We start from the raw sequence: 19,173 nt of genomic DNA, 5'->3' as shown, positions 1-19,173 counted from the left end.
TCCCTGGGGCTGGCTACTGGCTGGGAACCTCGGGCACTGGCTGAGGCAGAGAGGAACCCCAGCTGGAGGCAGGGTTTGGAGCTTGAACAAGGGAAGGTCAGGGAGTATTTTGCTGTCTGGGGGAAGAGTGCTTGGATACAGCCTGTGGGGTGTGGCAGGCATAGCCAAGACCACACTGTGAACCCTACATCCCACTCCAGCAGGGTTCTCTTCTGCTGGGCTCATGAAGGCTGGCCTTGAGAAGCCTTGAGAAGCTGATAGGTTTGCACCTTTCCAACGTGCGTGTTAGGATCGGGTAGGGGTGGAAGGCCAGGAGGCAGGGAGTGAGAGGCCCGTCCAAAAGCAGCAGTGGGTGCACCCCCACAGTGTCCCAGCAGAGCAGGGAAGGAGAAGCACCCACGGAGGACTGAGGAGTTACAGGGCAGTTCCCCTCGAGGGGCTGGAAGATGAGTCTGTGTTTAACATGGGGAACACAGGGATTCTTGTCTCCTGGAGGAGAGGCCGGGGCTGATGCGCTCAAACCTGGTGGTGGATGGCTAACGCGGGGCGGCTGTGAAGGTCATAGAGCACAGGAGGTCGAGGGCTCAGAGGTCAAGGGTTCCGAGGCCAGAAAGCTAGAGGTGGCAGCCTGTGACTGGCAGGAGGGGGTCATGGGTTAAATAAACAGTTTTCACTAAAATAGGACGGTTTATGCTAAAACAGAAGCACCAAACAGCACACACAGAGCTGGGAGGAGAGGAGAGCACATGGGCTCCGACCTGGGGCAGCCAGTCACTGCCTACCTGGGAGCGTGGGGAGGATACAGGTGAAGGGGCTGGTCTTGCTCTCCCGCCCAAAGCGCTCCTCCAGCTTGCTCTGTAAGGCATAGAACTGGCGGTAGCGGCGGTAGATGAGGTACTTGGACCCCCCTTTCGTCTTCACCTCGATGACAAAAACCTAAGGAGGACATAGGCCACAGGCTGAGCTAGCAAGCCAGGGATTGGGGCTTTGCAGACCGGGGTGAGGGGGAGGCCTCACAGGCCAGAGGTAGACGATGGTGGAGGTCCAGAGGTCCTAGGGTTAGATCAGAATTTCTCGACCTCAGGATCACTTTGGGGGCGAGGTATTTCCCTGTCATGGGCACTGCATGACATAAACCAGAATCCCTGGATGCCACACAGTAGATGCCCCACCCCAGGTTGTGGTCATTAAAACTGTCTCCAGATATTTACTGCAAAGCGTCCCCTGGAGGGTAGAATTGCCCTGGTGAGAACCACCAGGATAGAACTTAGGAGAGGAGAACATTGGAGGCTCAGAGGTCAGAGGGTGAGGGTGCAGGGATCTCTCTTACAAAGTGGCTGGTGAAGCCTCTCTTCTCCTCAGTGTCAGCAATGTTGGCTGAGATGGCAATGTCGTCAGGAAGCTGGTCGAAGTCGCTGCGGGAGGTGGGAGGAGAAGAAATGCTGAAGTGTTCATCATCACTTCATCCTGAAGTGTTGAGGGGCTGATAGGTGCAAGGCCCTGTGCCAAGTGAACCCACATACCCAGCATTCTCCATTCAACACCCCTCACATGCCAGGCTGTGACACAGACCAGGCATCTGGAGTCGGAGCCACATGTCAACAACCATCCTAGAATCTAGCAAATCGCTTTGGGGCTGCGTTATTCATTCGGGAACAGAGCATCAAGCACCCCTGCCTATCAGACCCTGTTCTAGGCACTGGGTCACACACTTCCCAGAGAGGATGGCTCATTATACTCAGGTTGGGAAAATCCTCACAGAGGAGGTGACATTTGAGCCAGATCTAGAAGGATGAATAGGAGTCCACGAGGTAGGACCAGGGAGGGGGAATCCCTGCCCTCCTTCCTGGCAGAGGGAATGCAGGTGCTAAGGCTCTGAGGACCAAGTCTATTGTGGTTGGAGTCTGGTGTGACCAGAGTCTGAACAGGCAGATGAGGCCAGGTTGAGGAGGGTCTCCAGCGCAGAGCTAAGGAATTTTATAAGCAACAGGGAGCCATGGACAGCTTCAGAAGAGAGCAAAAATACAACAGGGTTCTGGCTTTATGAGGCCAACTCGGGCAGCTGCGTGGAGAGAAAAAGGAGGGCAGAGACTGGGGGACAGGGCACCACTGGGAGGCCCTGAAGTGGTCCAGCTGAGAGATGAGGTGGGCCTGAGCCAGACAGCAGGGACAAGAAGAGAGGACAGACATGAGACACTGTTCCATTTTTGTGCCCTCAGCTTCTTTCTAGCTAATCAAGCTCCAGTTCTTTTCACGGTAACAAAGCCTAGCCCCAAGGTGATAGATCACAGTTGGCCTGAACCAAAAATAATAACCTGATTGCTGTTTCCCAGACCCACTTGCAGCTAGGAGCTGCCATGTGACCTGTTCTGGCCAATGAGACTAAGAGGAAATCTGCTGTAGGAGCCTCTGGGAGAGGATTTGCTTCAAGATCCAGAGAGATGGACAAAGCTAGTAGAGTCTCCTCCTCTTTCCCCAGCTGCCTCCCTGGAAAGCAGATGTGACATCTGGACTTGCAGCAGCCACTTTGCATTCATGAGGCAAAAACATGAGCATGATTACAGGAATCTCTGGGACTCTGGTCCTGAAGTCACTGAGCAGCAGAACCAGCTGTGGCCTACCTCTGAACTTCTCAATATGTGAAAGCATAAACCTCTGTTTGTTTCAGCCACTATCAGTTCCTCTGTTCTCTGCAGCCTTCTGCATGTCCAACAGATACACTGCTAATTTATGAGTCATTCCAGAGTTACAACCAGCAGGGTTTGGGGACTGTTTGGATATAGAGCTGAAAGGAAGGGCAGTGTCAAGAGTGACACCCACATATTACCCGTATTGTGACCAAGATGGGTGGAAGGGGAGCAGGGTTGATGGACTCATTTTGGGACATGCTAATCTGAGAGGCCCATGGGGCACCCAGGCCAGGGTCCCGCAAAAGCTGGTGTGTGGCTATGGAGTCCTGCAGGGAGTGGAGTTGAAGGGGGTCCCAGAGTGAATGGGAGTGGTAAGAACCTTCTGCCTTGTGACTAGTGGTTAAAACCCCCAGGGAAGAGCAATCTGTGAGCAGAGGAGGGGACTGAGAGGGATGCATGAAGGAAGAGGAAACGGAACACCAAGGCGAGGGAGGAGGAGCAGCTAGGGGCCACCCAGTCCAGCCGTTTGTGGACAGATGAGGAAATTAGAAGCCATCAGCAATCGTGTTCCTGTTGCGGCAGTTGGGAAACAGGGTGAGAGTCGGGGGCAGGGCTGCCTGAACCTCAGAGCCAGCAGGGTCCAGTCCCAGCCCCTGCTGGGCCCCACATGACCCGGACTGCAGGGATCTAACTCAGGACTCTGGAGGCCGGCACAGGAGGTCACTCAGGCTGGCTGTGGGCAGGCACAGGAAATCCCCACCACTTCCAGGCTAGCAGCCTCCCCACTCACTTTCCACACAGGGTCCCGTGCTAACGCCCTTGGGAGAAGCTTCCTCCTCTACTTTCTCCCCTGAGACTGTGAATTTCCTGACTATTTCACCTGCAGTAGGAGGCCAGTGGGGCAGGAAGGAACCAGAGAGATAGCAACGGCCCTTTGCAGGGAAACAGGTCATGGTAACTACAGTTGACGATGTCCTGAGCTCAAGGAGCACCAGGGGCCCTTCTAAGACAGTGTCACCTTTTTCCAGACTGAGGCACAGAGAGGTTAACGAACTTGTCCAAAAAAAGTAAAAAAACTGGGATTTGGCTCCAGAATTTTGTTCCCAGTCACTGCTACACTGGCCCTGGTTTGAAGCTCCCAACAGCTGGCTGTGTTCAACTCAGATAAATCCCAGCCCTTCACAGCATCAGTTTCCCATCTAAAATAATAACAACAGTAATAATATTGTTAGCAGCTACTGTAGCTCAGACACTGTCCTAAGAAATTTAGGATGTGGCCTCTTCCTTCCTGGGTTTCATGGTTGATTGGAGGAGTTGGATAAATAATTACATAATTTCAGTGATCATAGAAGCTGTGAAGGAAAAGCCCACAATGTTTCAAGCTACAGCAGGAGCCCAGCCATTACCCTCAAAGAATCACTAGTGCAGCAGGCAAGAAAGCTCGGCAAGCCGACACTTCTAAGATGGGGGTGACGTTTATCAGAGAGAGAAGCAAGGATGCTGTACCTGAAAGGAGGGCAAGGTGTGCTCACACTGAGGGTGATCAGGGAGGGCTTCCCAGAAGAAGTGGCACCAGGTAAAGAGGAGTCGACCCAGGACAACAGGCAAGAGAAAGAGTGAGTGCAGAGGCCTCAACTATGCAAGAAGGGGCAAGTTACGAGGGACGAGGCCAGGGAGACCGGCAGAGCCTGCTCACAAAGTGTGCTTGTGCCCCGACCTGGGGTGGTGGGGCAAGGAAGGGGTTATGTTGGGAGACCTGCGTGTCACAGAGGGGAGGGCACAGGTGAAAAATGAAAACCCGAATTCCCGCTCTGACACTGCCAAGGTCAGCAAACTTGGGAAGACTCCTCTCTGAGCTCTGACCCCTCCACCACTCCAAGACGGGGCCCATGGAGGTATTTATATCCTGGGAGGGTTTGGAGGTCACATCTTTAACAAGCACAGCTGGCGAAGCCCCACAAGAGCAGAGACCCTGCTCACTGCTGTAACCCCAGTGCCCAGAACAGCACTAGCACATAGTAGGTACTCAGGGAGATGCAAACCTGTGTCTGTTTTACAGCAAGTCCACTGTGGGCTGACACTGTGGCTCAGCGGTAAAGAATTCACATGCAGTGTAGGAGACTTGCAGGAGACAAGGGAGACGTCGGTTAAATTCCTGGGTTGGGAAGATCCCCTGGAGGAGGAAATGGCAACCTACTCCAGTATTCTTGTCTGACATCGCATGGACAGAAGAGCCTGATGGACTACAGTCCTTGGGGTTGCAAAGAGTCGGACACGACTTAGCAACTAAACAACAACAAAAACAACCACTGTGGGCCACATGGGAACAGCCTGGCTGCCTGCAGAGCGGGGCCAGGGAGCTGAACCCAGAAGCTGCTGCAGCAGGCAAAAGCAGGGGTGCAAAAAAATGGGCAGCAAGTCCCCCTAGAAGAGTTGTCCCCTGGAGACCTCAGCCAGAACCCCTCTGAACTGAAGTCCACTCAGGGCCCATAGATTGATATTGTTCATGAAACGTCCATTTGGGAGGCCTGGACAGGAAGGGCTGGGTGACGGGTGTAAAGACCCTGGGGCAGCAGCTAGTTCAGGGTTCCTGCCTCCTGCACACAGTAGGCGCTCAAAGCATGCTTGTGAGAAGTGCACTCAATGCCCCCACAGCAGTCCTTTCCTCCTTCAGATGTCTCAGGCTTTAGAAAGTCCTGCTACTAGAAATCTACTACCCTCCCATTACATCCTCCACTTCGGCCTCAGGCATCCAGACCTCAATTTCAAATAGGCATCCAGGTGCAGGGAGACTGAGAGACCCCAGGCCCAGCTCTATAGCCCCATGAAAGAAGGGGAAGGGCACCTTTCCTCCATGGAGGGGCAAGCACATCTTCCAGGGGACCAGGACTGGGAGGGAGGGTTTGGCTTTGGGCATCATCTCTCTGATCCATGTGCCCTGAGAAACAGAAGGTGCCACCAGCCTCAAACAGCAGCTACTTCCTGAAGGTTCAGGTTTACACGCCAGGCCCAGTCTCCACTGAGGACTTGGGAGCTGGAGGAGCTGGAATCTGTGGGGGGACCTGAGGACATAGGGCTTGGCTCCTGCCTTCCTGAACCTCACCCCAGCCCCCAACACCACTCTCTGTGGCTCTTGAAGACCATTCTTTGTATTTTTTTGGCCGTACTGCCCAGCATGTGGGATCTTAGCTCCCTGAGCAGAGATCAAACCCATACTCCCTGCAGTGGAAGTGCAGAGTCTTAACCACTGAACTGCTAGGAAAATCCCTGGAAGGGCATTCCTGAATCACCCTCCAAGCGTTTGCATTTGATACCCCTCCTGCAACACACACACACACACACACACACATACATACGTGTGTGTGTGTGTGCACGCACGTATCTTCCTTCTGACATTTGACATTCAGTAATTCCATCCTGGCTCCCACTTCTAGCCGCAGACTCTACAAGGGGCCCTTTGCTGCCCACTTTGGCCAGACCAGCCTGACACATCCCTGGTGACACACTGAGCCATTTCCGTGCTTTTACCACACTCTTCCTGATGTCATCTGCAACTCTGATCCAGAAAGGCAGGAGCCAAGCCTTGTGTGCTCAGATCCCCCCATAGCTTGGAGCACAGGTCGACCTACTGAGGAAACTCAGAGAATGTTTCCTGAGAAATGAGGCGAGGCCCTGGCAAGGCTATGCTTAGAGCCCCAGCCTTGCTACTCACTCCATGTGACCCTGAATGAATATTTTATTCTCCTTGGGGCTCAGTTTTCTCATCCATACAATGACAGGATTGGGCCAGAATGATCTAAAAACATTTTCCAGCTCAAAGATCCATCCATCCATCCATCCATTATTCATTCACTCACTCAGCAGCATTTACTAAGCACTTAGTACTGGCATTGTTCAAATCCTGGGATATTTGCTATTCAGTTGCTAAGTCGTGTCAACTCTTTGTGACCCCATGGAATGCAGCATGCCAGGCTTCCCCGTCCTCCACTGTTTCCCAGAGTTTGCTCAAGTTCATGTCCATTGAGTCAGTAATGCTATCGAACCATTTCATCCTCTGCCACTCCTTTCTTCTCCTGCCCTTAATCTTTCCCAGAATCAGAGGCTTTTCCAATCAGTCAGCTCTTGGCATCAGATGGCCAAAGTAGTGGATTCAGCTTCAGCATCAGTCCTTCCAGTGAATCTTCAGGGTTGATTTCCTCTAGGATTGACTGTTTTGATCTCCTTGCTGTCCAAGGAACTCCCAAGAGTCTTTTCAGCACCACAGTGAAAAAGCATCAATTCTTCGGCACTCAGCACTTTTTATGGTCCAACTCTTGCGTCTGTACATGACTACTGGAAAAACCATAGCTTTGACTATACAGACCTGGGATATAGCAATGATCAAAAGAGATAAATACCCTACGGGACTTCCTTCTAATTGCGGCGCCAGTGACAAAGAAAACAGATGAGTGCGTGTAGACTATTATGCCAGAGAAGTAAGGACTACATGGAAGAAGGAAACAGGGCAAGTGTTCAGAGGGGGCTGTTAAGGAAGGTTTCTCGGAGGAGCTGACATTTGAGCCAAGCCCTGGAAAAGAGCCAGATTCTGTGCCTCCATCCGAACAGAAGATGAAAAGCCATTACTGAACAGTGTGGAGTAGCGAGGCCCAGCCTGGGCCCCAGACACCTGAGTTCCCGTCCAGACTCCACCACCCACCCCTGCGTGACCCTGGGAAAGTCACTCCCCCTCTCTGACCCTCAGTGTCTTCATACGTGCCTGAGGGAAGTGAGCCACGACTAGGAGTTTCCTTAAAAAAGTTCTCAGAGTCTGTATTTCTGAGTATTTGGGGTCTGACTCAACTCCAGCCTCTCAACTTTTGACATTGATAAGCGGCTGCAGGAGGGTGGGCCTCTGCCCTGCAAGTCCTGCCGGGAACAGTGAGGAAGCCCCGAGCAGGCAGCACCCCTGCACTCACCTCTCAGCCCGAAGCTGCTGCGCCCTGGCCATGGCTGTCAGTCCAGGGGAGGGGTGGCGGAGGGTCTCACAACCGGGCTCAGGCCGAGGTCACCTCTCACTTCCCTCCAGCTACCCTGCGTCTCGTCTGTGGTCCCAGGAGTCCCCAGGAGCTGCCTCTGGGGAGGCCCCTAGCCAAGCTTCTCTCAGCTCTAGAAGAGGCTCCTCCTCCAGGCCCTCTGGGGCTGGCCTGTGGCCCATACTTCCTCTTCCCCACCTTACAGCTGTACCACAACTGGGGAAGTACACACTCTCTGACACTGGGTGTGCAGGGTACACTGATTTGGGGGAGCATCGGGGACTTCCTCGATGTCAGTTCTTGGTGCCAGAACTTGGCTGGGCATCAGAGACCTGCTCTCCATCAGACACTGGGCCCCAGTGCTGACTCAGCCACCAGGGTGGCTTACATCCTTGGGGAGTCACTTCACATCCACTGACTCATCACACCCAACCTGCACCCCCTCACTGTTGACACTTTACCCAACCTATTCCCTAGGCTGGGAGTGCGGGTGTCCACCTCATCTTCCTTCCCAAAGTCTTTGCTCAGATGCCACCTCCTCCAGGAAGCCTTCCTGGTATCCCCAACAAAGTTAGGGCTCACAGGCACTTGTGTCATATTAGAATGTGAGGGTTGCTTTATCCTTCCCTATTCTCCCTTTTCTGGAGTTCTGGGCTGCACTTCCCTCATGCCTAGATCCCCAAGCCTACTTGGGCATGACACAGCCATTTCCCCCTACAGGGCTGCCAACCAGAGTGAGCATCACGGTAAAAATCTGAGCATACCCTTCCCTGCTTAAACTTTAACTGCTTCATCCTGCACTTATAAGAAACTCCAAACTTCTAGTCCTGTCTGCCTCCAAAGTTCTGAATACCCTACTGGCTTCCCCAGCCCCCTCTCCTGGGCTGTTTCCTTCCCACACTGGCCTCTAGTCCATTTCTAGAATGTTCCAAGATGTCTTCCCCTCTTAGCCTTCATGCAGGCTGTTTCTGCTGGAATGCTCTTCTCTGTCTCCTTTAGGGCTCATCTTGGAAGTCACCTCTGCAGGGAGAACTTACAGGAATCTGAACTCTAAATATGTCACCCTCTCTCTGGTATTCTCTCCCAGATCCCTGTACTTTTGCTTTAGAGCATTAAGAACTATTGTAACTCCATATTTGTTTGTATGTTTATATGTCTGAAAACTGTCTTCCCAGGGAGTGCAGTGCCTAGCATGTTTCAAGTGCTCACCCAACATTCAGGGAATGAACATGATTTTGTGGCCCCTCTAACATGTATGGCTATAGAATTCTGAAGGGAGCTCTCCTAAGAGAGCCACACCTACTTGTCACACACACACTCACATTCACATTCACTCATGCATCACAGATGCAAAGTAGAAAGCAGCAGGAAGAGGATATGGTTGATGGAGAAGACATGCCTTCTGGCATCACAGAATGGGCCCTTCTGGCCCGCTCTGTCCCAAACCCAAGCTGAGTTAGGACCCCCAGGGCTGGGATGAGGCTCCATGGGGACAGAGCCAGCCCGGTGGAGCCTGGAAGCAGGATCTCCCAACTGTAGTTCTTTTTTTGTTTCCCAGACACAGAGACTGAGGATAAGAGTCATTCTTAGGATACCAAGGGCTGTCTGGCTCACAAATGAAGGGCAGCTGGCAGTCTCAAGCCCTTCCTGTGAACCTTGTCCCCACTCTACTCAGCCATCCCAAGGGACCTTCTGCCCCAAGTAGAATTCAGGGCGGAGGCCAAATCCCCAGGAGGCGATGTACTTACTGGGCCTGGCACTACAGCCCTGACCCAGTGAGGATCTGTCTCCCTTCCTGCAGCCTGGCCAGGGCCAAGGGCTCTTCAGAAACCAGGATTCTTTATGTACTCCTTGGGAAGCAGGAACAATGTTGGAGGACAGAAGAGAAGACAAGAAAGGAGAAAAATGGAGGGATATATCCAATCAGCTATTTATCAAACAGGGCATTTGGAATACAGAAATAAACATGGCAAGGTGAACACAAGTCAAAATTTCCCATCCTACTCCAGGCATATACAAGCTGCGAGATAATATATTTTTAAGTATTTTAAACATATAGAGTCCAGCTCAAAAGCAAGAAAGTGTAATCTTCAGATTCTAAGAGAAGGGAACCTATAGCAGTGAGTGGCACCCCACATCCAGTGTGAAAACCAAGGGTGGGAAAACCAAGCTCGTAGGGCTAAGATCTTAATGCCTAATCGGGGACTGAAAGTGTGAAAGTGTTAGTCACTCAGTCGTGTCTGACTCTTTGTGACCCCATGGACTGTATCCTGTCAGGCTCCTCTGGCCATGAAATTCTCCAAGCAAAAATACTGGAGTGGGTTGCCATTCCCTTCTCCAGGAGTTTTTCCCAACCCAGGCATCAAACCCAGTTCTCCTGCATTGCAGGCAGATTCTTGACTGTCTGAGACATCAGCGACTAGCCACCAGTCTGAGACTAGGTTCAGGCTCTAAGTCCTGCTCTGCTGGCAGGAAATCAAATCTGCACTCCCAGTTTGAAGCTGAGTGTCAGAAATGATTAAAGGAATAGAACATCTCTGCTATCAACCTGGGGTCACTGCAGGAATTGAGATGCTCTCCCAGGACATGGGCAGAATGAGAGACACATATACAAGATCAGAACCTCAAGCCTAAAATATGCACTGGTGTCAGACCCAGATCTAAACTACCCACACAGTATAGACATCCCAAGATGAAGTATTAACATCAAAATACTTCGGATGCCATGAGCTTGCAAGGCAATAACAAAACTTCCCTATAGACTCATAGACCAAAATTGCAAATTGTGGAAAGAACTTCTCCACTATGAAAAATAGCTTATACACTCAGCGTAGTGAAGAATTCACACCCAAAGAACTAGAAATAATACAAATGATGACTCTGTCCCAGTCATAGTGACTCAGGGTTCCCCATCTGGAGGATGATACTAAATGAGCAGTAACAGGACAGGGTTACGTGTGGCAGGTGTCTGTGAGTTCCAAGAGGTGCAAGCACCTAGCTGTGGCTGGGGACCAGAAGGACGCTGGCTTGCAGCTGGTCAGGAAAAACAGAAGTGACAACGATTTTAGCAAGAAAGTATGATCTAGCACTGGCATGCGATTGTATCACCATATGCGCTTAGTTGAAAACATATATATAAACATGTTTATAAACATATATGAGTCTGTGTAGACAAATGTGAGGGTATTTATATTGTATATATTAAGAACATGCAATGTGTACAATAGTGACATTGTAAGTTTGAGAGGCTATATTTATTTATTATTGAAGCATAATTTATTTACAATATTGTACTAGTTTCTGGTATAGAAAGTGATCCAGATATATTACACATATATGTAAATATCCATATATATGTATTCTTTTTCAGGCTTTTTCCACTATAGATTATTACAAGGTATTGAATGCAGTTTCCTGTGTTATACAGTAGGTCCTTGTTCTTGATCTGATTTATATACAGTAGTGTGTACCTGTTGGGATTCCCAGGTGGTACTAGTGGTAAAGAACCCACCTGCCAATACAGGAGACATAAGACACTTGGGTTTGATCCCTGAGTCAGGAAGATCCCCTGGAGGAGAGCAAGGAAACACACTCTAGTATTCTTGCCTGGAGAATCCCACAGACAGAGGAGTCTGGCAGCATACAGTCCACAGGCTCTCAAAGAGTCAGACATGACTGAAGTGACTTGGCACACACGCGTATCTGTTAATCCCAATCTCCTAATTTATACCCCGTTCCTCCTTTGGTAACCATAAATTCATTTTCTGAGTCTGTGAGTCTGTTTCTGTTTTGTAAATAAGGTCATTGTATCATTATTTTAGATTCCACACATAAGCCATATCATGTGGTATTTGTCTTTCTCTGTCTAACTTACTTCAGTTAGTATAATAATCTCTAGGTCCATCCATGTTGCTGAAAATGGCATTATTTCATTATTTTTATCACTGAGCAATAATATTCCATTGTGTTCCCCCAGGTGGCTCAGTGGTAAAGAATCCGCCTGCCAATGAAGGAGATGCAGAAGACATAGGTTTGATCTCTGGGTCAGGAAGATCCTCTGGAGGAGGAAATGGCAACCCACTCCAGTATTCTTGCTTGGAGAATCTCATGGACTGAGGAGCCTGGGGGACTACAGTCCATAGGGTTGCAAAGAGTCACATATAACTGAGCATGCATGCAATATTCCATTGTGTGTGTGTGTGTATCTCACATCTTTATCCATTCACTTGTCAATGGACATTTAGGTTGCTTTCATGTCTGGCTGTTGTAAATACTGTTGCTATGAACATTGGGGTGATTGTATCTTTTCGAGTTAGAGTTTTCATCTTTTCCGGATATATACCCAGGAGTGGATCATGTGGTAACTCCATTTTTAGTCATTTAAGGAACCTCCATCCTCTTCTCCACAGTGGCTGCAGAGAGGCTATATTGAAATGCTGGAACCTGAGTGGGCACAAACTGAGCATAAACATGAATATATCCATAGCACATGAACTTGGGCAAGCTAATATGTCCTTTTTCATCCTTTTATCTGTGAAACAGGCTTACCAAATAGTGTTATAGTAAAACTTAATGAGAAAAAATGCATGAAAAGTGCCTAGATATGGGAGTATCTAAATCTTGTGCCAAGTTTTCAGTGTGTATGTGTGTGTGTGTTGTGTGTTGTGTTTTGTGTGTGTGTTTGAGTGTGTATATGTTTGTGTGTAGGGTAGGATAAGCCTTCAATTTCACCTTCCCGGGTTTTTCAAGATCTTCCTTTCCCATCCCCAGCCCCCTCCACCCCAAAAAGCCTCCTGGGGACCTGACTCAGCCACTGGGCAGCCTCCTCTTCCCCGGGGGGAAGCGATCCAGGGTTGTCCAGGGAAGGGCTGGGGGCCTGCAGCGGGCCAGCTCTTCCCCTCCACAACTCCTTCTCTCCCTTTCTTCTGCCCATGATTCTGCTGAATCTGGCTATTTTCTCTGGCTCCTCATATTCAGAACACTGCTGCTAATTTTATGCCTGAGCTCTGATACAGTGTAATCTGAGGCCAGACACTCTGTCAGCAGTGGGCCCCTGTCCTGCTGCTGCTGCTGCTGCTGCTGCTGCTGCTGCTACTGTGGTGAAAGAATGAGGCAGAGGAATTGCCAGGAAGAGAAGCCAAACCCTTTACACATTCCAGGCAGCAAATTTGTATTGAGTCTTTCTGAGTAGGTACAAAGAAATGCCTGAAGTGACCTCTTGCATCTTGAGAACTGACTTGTGATAACCTCCCCTCTCCACAGCCTGTGCGAAAAACTCACACACAAGTTATTCAACTGTCTGAGTTGGTAGATCCCAGTTCAGGCAGTAAGGCTCACATGTTTTATTCACAGAAGCAAGTCTGCAGGCCCTCCCGTCCCACCAGGTTACTTTGAATGTACACCCAAACCTAATAGCTCAGAGGTTTGAAGCCAAGAGGTCAGGAGGAAGAAAACTGCGAGGGTCAGTAGGAAGCAAATGACAGTAAAGTGACATTCTGACAGTAAAGAGCCAAAGAGAATGCTGAAAAATAAAGAGGCTCAAGGACTCAAAAACAAATGCTAGGGTCTTTTCTGGTGGTCCAGTGGTTAGGAATCCAACTGCCCATGCAGGGGACACAGGTTCAATCCCTGGTCCGGGAAGATCCCACATGGTGTGAGGCAATTAAGCCTGGGAGCGGCAACTACTGAGCCTGCATCCTAGAGCCACAACTATTGAAGCCCCGACCCCCTATAGCCCATGCTCTGCAACAAGAGAAGCCACCACAGTGAGAAGCCCAAGCACCACAAGGAAGAGCAGCCCCTCTTCGCTGCAACTAGACAAAGCCTTCGCACAGCAATGAAGACCCAGGACAGCCGTAAATAAATAAGAAAGAAAATGGAAGACACTGAAGCTATATATTAAAAAAAACAAAACAAAACACCAGGGGCCACCCAGAGAAGGGGCATGGCTGCATCATGAAGGTTTACTAATATCCATTCAATAGGCTTCCCCGGAGGCTCAGCGGTAAAGAATCTACCTGCAATTCGGGAGAGGAAGGTTCGATCTTCTGGTCAGGAAGATCCCCTGGAGGAGGAAATGGCAACCCACTCCAGTATTCTTGCCTGAAGAATTCCATGGACAAAGGAGCCTTGGCGGGCTACAGTCCCTAGGGTCGCAAAGAGTCAGACATGACTGAAGCGACTTAGCATGCACGCACGCACTAATATCCATTTATAACCATGTCTCCCAGGAAAGGTTCAATACTCTCAGAACATACCTGAGGGCTGCCAGTCTGGAATGAGGACTAGATCTTAATGTCACAAAAGGCACAGAAGTTTTCAAACCTTTCTCATTCAAGTGCTGCAGGTCTGCAAGATAAAATGAAGAAGCCCACCTCTGAGTAGCTGTTTATCAGGGCTAAGAGCTCCAGTGGCAGAAACAGGAGCATGATGATGGTCAGGGGCTGGGGCAGGACTGGGAGATGGCCCTGGAGCCCATCTTACAGGAAGTCAGCAAGTGCCCACCACCTGGAATAATGACTCTCCTAAGGAAGAAAAGGAAAATCCCAGATTAGACTGAGCAAGGTTCCTGGGTATCCCTCAAGTACTGAATTCCCCAGTCCTGACCCACATGTGTCTCTCTTTGTAATTTATGAGGGGAACCTCACTGACCTCGTCCCTGAGCCATAAATAGCCACCCTGGCAGGCCCCAGGAAGCAGCATTTGAAGACAAGAAGGGTGTGGATGAGGCCAACTAGACATAAAGCTCCCTGAAGGCAAAAGGGCCCTGCCCTCCTCTGTGATGTCTCAGTACGCAGAAGAGCTGGGTATGGAACTTAGGTGCCCTGGCTCTGACACACCTGGGTTATGTAACCTCTCTGACCACCAGTTTCCTTGTTCATTTTTCTAAATGGAGATGATTATACTTGCTTCATAGGATTATTGCCTTATTCATTTCTCAAAATGTAGTGAGCACTTACTATGTCCCAGACACCTACTCTTTGCCCAGCTTAAATGAAAGCCATTCTTCTCAGAAAACCTTCTGTAGATGTGTTAAATAAGTTGGTAAATGCCAAGTACTCAGTATAATGCCTGGCACGTGGAAGATGGACAGTAAATCTTTGATGTTAATGTTATTATTGATGATAATTTCCTTGATATGGCTTGGTCCCTTCCTGGTATATCTCCCCCTGCACACTTCACTCTCTTCTGACTTAAAACTTATTACATCAAATTCTATTTTTTCCCCATATGTCATCCACTGTCACTGCACTTGAGTTGTGGAAACTGCTCTGTACCTAATCAAAACCATTGATGGAAATTGACCACCAGGGGACGCTGCGACCCAGAAGCCCAGTTCCCACTCTGCAGCGCCACCTGGAGGAGGAAATATCATAAGTCACGCGCGAAAGGACCGGTCCAACAAGAGGGTCAAATAGTGAGAGCTAGCAATGGCAACCCAATCCAGTGCTCTTGCCTGGCAAATCCCATGGACGGAGGAGCCTGGTAGGCTGCAGTCCGTGGGGTCGCTAAGAGTTGGACACGACTGAGCGACTTCACTTTCACTTTTCACCTTCATGCATTGGAGAAGGAAATGGCAACCCACTCCAGTGTTCTTGCCTGGAGAATCCCAGGGACGTGGGAGCCTGGTGGGCTGCCGTCTATGGGGTCGCACAGAGCCGGACACGACTGAAGCGACTTAGCAGCAGCAGCAGCTTGGCAAAGAGCTGCTTGCTGAACTCCACAGCCAAATCTCCAGATGGCCTCATCAGCCAGAATCTGAGCAGGATTCATGAGAAGAAGTCCCCTGAGGCTTAAGGATCCGGAATCTCCTCTCCTTTGATCACAAATATGATAATGGCTGAGATACTCAGAGTTTACTGTTTAACCAACCCTCCACCACAAAATTGCAAGAGTATATGAGTTAGCACTTTCAATGCCCTAACTACAGTGCTTGGCTCAAAGTCCAGCTCAATATATGTTGGCTCTGATTATTGTTACATAATCCTCATTCCAACCCCTATAATATGTCATTATTTTTCCCCTGCTCTTGAGATAAGGAAACCAAGACTCTGTGGGATTAGGAGACTGAACCAAAGTGACTTAGTGGATGAGTGACGAAGTAAGATTTTGACCTTAAATCTGGCTGATTTCAAACCCACACTGTCAATAACTGTGCTGGACTGGCTCATTCATTCATATATTCACTTCACAAGCATTTAGCATCTCTTCTGCACAGGTGGAAAGCATACGGGGATGAGTCTGGCACAGCGGTTGCCTTCAGGGAACTCACACCACTGTCGAAGCACACATGTATGCATGTGTGCATACACACAAACACACACATGCATGCATATGCACCTGCACACAAGTGAACATACACAAACAGGTGCACCCATGCACACATGGAGACATGCACACACATGCATGCATGCCCACATATACACTCATGCATTCAGAGCAAAGCACAGGTTGGGGAGAAATCAGGGTATACATGTTAAGAATCCAGTTTCCCTGATTCTATATCCAGTGCTGTCTTCAGCCTCCAGGGGATTTCAAACACAGATGTCTCCAGGGGCCTGGCATGTATCTTCAGTGTTGGCTGGAGCCTGGATGGAAAGCTCAAGGGGGTGAGGCAAAGTGTGGCTTAGGGTCTGCCTTCCATGCCATCACCTCTGGCACAGAACTGCAAGGACTCTAAGAATTCTAAATGTGAACCTGGCCTTCCAGCTCCCCATGCAGGTCTACTGGTCAAGGCAGAAGAACAGAACTGTCTTATTAGCAGTTTGTTGGCTCGCTCTGCAGTCATAAGAATTTAAACACACAGTACATGGGCCTCCATTTGTCCTACTGCTCCAGTCCCCATAGTGTTGGTGTCAGTAAGCAAGGCATAGGGACTTGTAGGCCCCAGTAATCCTCTGGATTTCATTCAAAGAGGAAAGAGAATCCATGACGGTGTTTAAAGAGTGATGTAATCTGATTAATGTTTTAAAAAGATCCCTTTGTCTGCTGCTCAAATGGAGGCTCCCAGGAGGTGGTATTAGAAGTAAATAGACTATGTACCCCATTTTAACAGCATTTTAAGAATTGGCTTTATTGAGGTATAATTTACATATGATAAAACTCACCAACTTAGGGACTTGCCTGGTGGTCCAGTAGTTAAGAATCTGCCTTATAATGCAGGGGACACAGGTTTGATCCCTGGTCAGGGAACTAAGATCACACATGTCGAGCAGCAACTAAACCTATGTGCTTCAACTAGAGAGCCCTCGAGCTGCAGTGAAGACCCAGCACAACCAAACAAAGAAAACACTCACCAAGTTCAAGTGTATAATTCAATGAGTTTTGACAATTATGTAGCCACTGCATTACAATACAGGAGATTTCCATTATCCCTGAAAAACTCCCAAAGGATCATGCCCCTTTGCCATCAATCTCCTCCCTTCCCCACCCCAGACCCTGGCAACCACTGATCTGTGTGCCATCATTCCACTTTGCCATTTCTCAAATTTCATATGAATGGAATTAATTGCAGAGTATGCGGTCTTCTGTGCCTGGCTCCTTTCACAGGCTATAATTCATCAGTGTTGATGTGTACATCAGTAATTATTCTTCTTATCACTAAGTAGCAGTCTATAGTAGGAACATACTATAATTTGGCATCTATTCACAAGTTGATGGACATCGGAGCTGTTTCCAAGTCTGGGATTACTAAAACAAAGTTACTACAAACATTCAAGCACAAGTGCTTGTATGGACATGAGTTTTCATTTCTCTTGGGTAAATATTTAAGAGGGGGATGCTGGGTCATTTAATACTTGCATATTTAACTTTATAAGAAAACCTCCAAAGTGGTTGCACCATTTTGCATTCCTGGCAGCCAGTGTATTAAGAGGCAGATGTTCAAGGTTCCAGGTCCACGCTGGCTCAGAGATGAGGGCTCCATCTATAAAGACCAGGGGTCTAAGTGCAGCTATAGCCTCTGGGTTAGTTATTATCTCCTTTCAGCTCCAAACTTACCCTTCTGAGGACTTCCCTGGTGGTCCAGAGGTTAAGACTCCACACTTCCACTTCAGGGGGCACAGGTTTGACCCCTGGTCAGAGAACCAAGATCCTGCATGGGGCACAGCCTAAAAACAAAACAAACAAATCTACCCTTCTATGCTCAGCTTTCTGGAGCTGGGGTTGGGTCTCCAAACCACTTTTCTGCTTTGCCAGCTGATTCCCAATAGCTTCTGCCAATAGGGGCTACGAGAGGGAGAGGAGGAAGGCATTCACTCCTTCATACGTCTTCACTGTACCCAGCAGTCTTGCTGCCCTGGAAGCCATAGTTGGTCCCAGTAACCATTGACTCTAGTTTCTAGTTCTTTCCGCATTCCCAGGATGAGGTTCCCCACTCCCTCCTCAGAGGTCTGAAGTTCTGAGTCCCAGCTCCCTGAGGACCCTTCTCCAAGCTTCTAAGACACCAGCCCCAGCTGGGCACCAACACTCCCTCCACCAGCTCCCTCTTCCAGGCTTCTAAGTCATGACAACCCCACCCTCTTCCTCCTATTCCCACGGCTATAGGAAGCAGTTACTATCTGGTTACCTCAGTGTCTCCTTTTGCCTTTTCAGTCTTCTGAGATCCTTTCAACCAATCCCCTAAATTCTGACTGTTAAAATAACTTGTCTGTTCTTCCCACAATACTCAGGCAGCCTCACAGGCCACAATCTAGCTCCCAGCTAGAATGTCTCCAGGGAAGCAGGATGGTCAGGCAGGAGGAGTCTCATGCTTGTAGCAAAAGGACAGGCCCTCAGACAACTCACCTAGCCACTCTGACCATCAGCTTCCTTATCTGTAAAAAAAAAACAACAACAAAAACACCCAGCTGGAGCCTGATCTAATCAAGGGTTCAGTAAATATTTGAGGAAGAAAATGGGGGAAGGAGACATTTTATATTACAGACACCTGCTCAAGTTGGGCATGTTACAAATTTTATTCCAAGACCCTTCAGGGAATGCAAATTCCTCTCCCTCTTCACTCTGTTCTTGACTAGAGAATGCTCTAGAATCCATTTTCCTCTTCTTCCTTTGGTAATGAAGTCCATAAGAAGTTGGACTGGACTCATGGCCCTCTGGTAAAAGGTACCATTTCCCAATCTATCTTGCAGCTACATGTGACGGTGTGACCAACAGCTCATCAGTGGGATGGGAGGGGAAGCTATGGGCACAACTTCCGGGCTGTACCCTCAAAGGAAGAAGGCATGTCCTCCACCTTCCTCCTCCCCTTCCTGCTAGCTGGAGGGGCCCGCGGTGGAGAACGAATGGCTGAGGAACAAAGGTGAGGGAACTTGGGTCTCTGACCAGACTGCACAGCTTACATTCAGGTTGTTCATGGGAAAGAAAGAAACCTCTGTTGTGTTCAAGCCACAGAGATTTTGACCTTCGTTGCAGCAGCTGAGCCTGTGTCCTACTACGACCATTAGAGCAGTGTTGGCAAACGTGTTTTGTGAAGGGCCAGATAATAAATATTTTAAGCTTTGCAGGGCGCCGGTCTCGGGCGGTCACAACAA

At 49.2% G+C, this 19,173-nt stretch overlaps 1 protein-coding gene across 14 annotated transcripts in view; it reads right to left on the bottom strand.

Annotated features, from left to right (window-relative positions):
• NCF4 (neutrophil cytosolic factor 4) overlaps positions 1-19,173 on the bottom strand; it is a 103,415-nt gene that overhangs the window by 11,480 nt on the left and 72,762 nt on the right. For 6 of the 14 annotated variants that reach the window (XM_081596344.1, XM_081596345.1, XM_081596339.1 and 3 more), the window contains exons 1-3: positions 7,586-7,771; positions 1,331-1,415; positions 783-936 (exon numbers count right to left, since the gene is read on the bottom strand). In XM_081596344.1, coding sequence (XP_081452470.1) covers positions 783-936; positions 1,331-1,415; positions 7,586-7,617 — 271 coding nt within the window. In that variant the 5' untranslated portion in view covers positions 7,618-7,771. Of the gene's footprint in view, positions 1-782; positions 937-1,330; positions 1,443-7,585; positions 7,772-13,659; positions 13,789-13,899; positions 13,991-14,293; positions 14,411-19,173 lie in introns of those variants that run through there. The other 8 variants (XM_081596333.1, XM_081596331.1, XM_081596337.1 and 5 more) reach the window with 5 other exon arrangements.

Source organism: Giraffa tippelskirchi, chromosome 4, assembly GCF_054371585.1.
Source record: "Giraffa tippelskirchi isolate mGirTip1 chromosome 4, T2T-mGirTip1v1.2.pri, whole genome shotgun sequence".
In the NCBI taxonomy this organism is placed as follows: domain Eukaryota; kingdom Metazoa; phylum Chordata; class Mammalia; order Artiodactyla; family Giraffidae; genus Giraffa; species Giraffa tippelskirchi.
The sequence above is the reverse complement of the archived record's forward strand: the minus strand, read 5'-3'. Positions and strand labels throughout refer to the sequence as shown.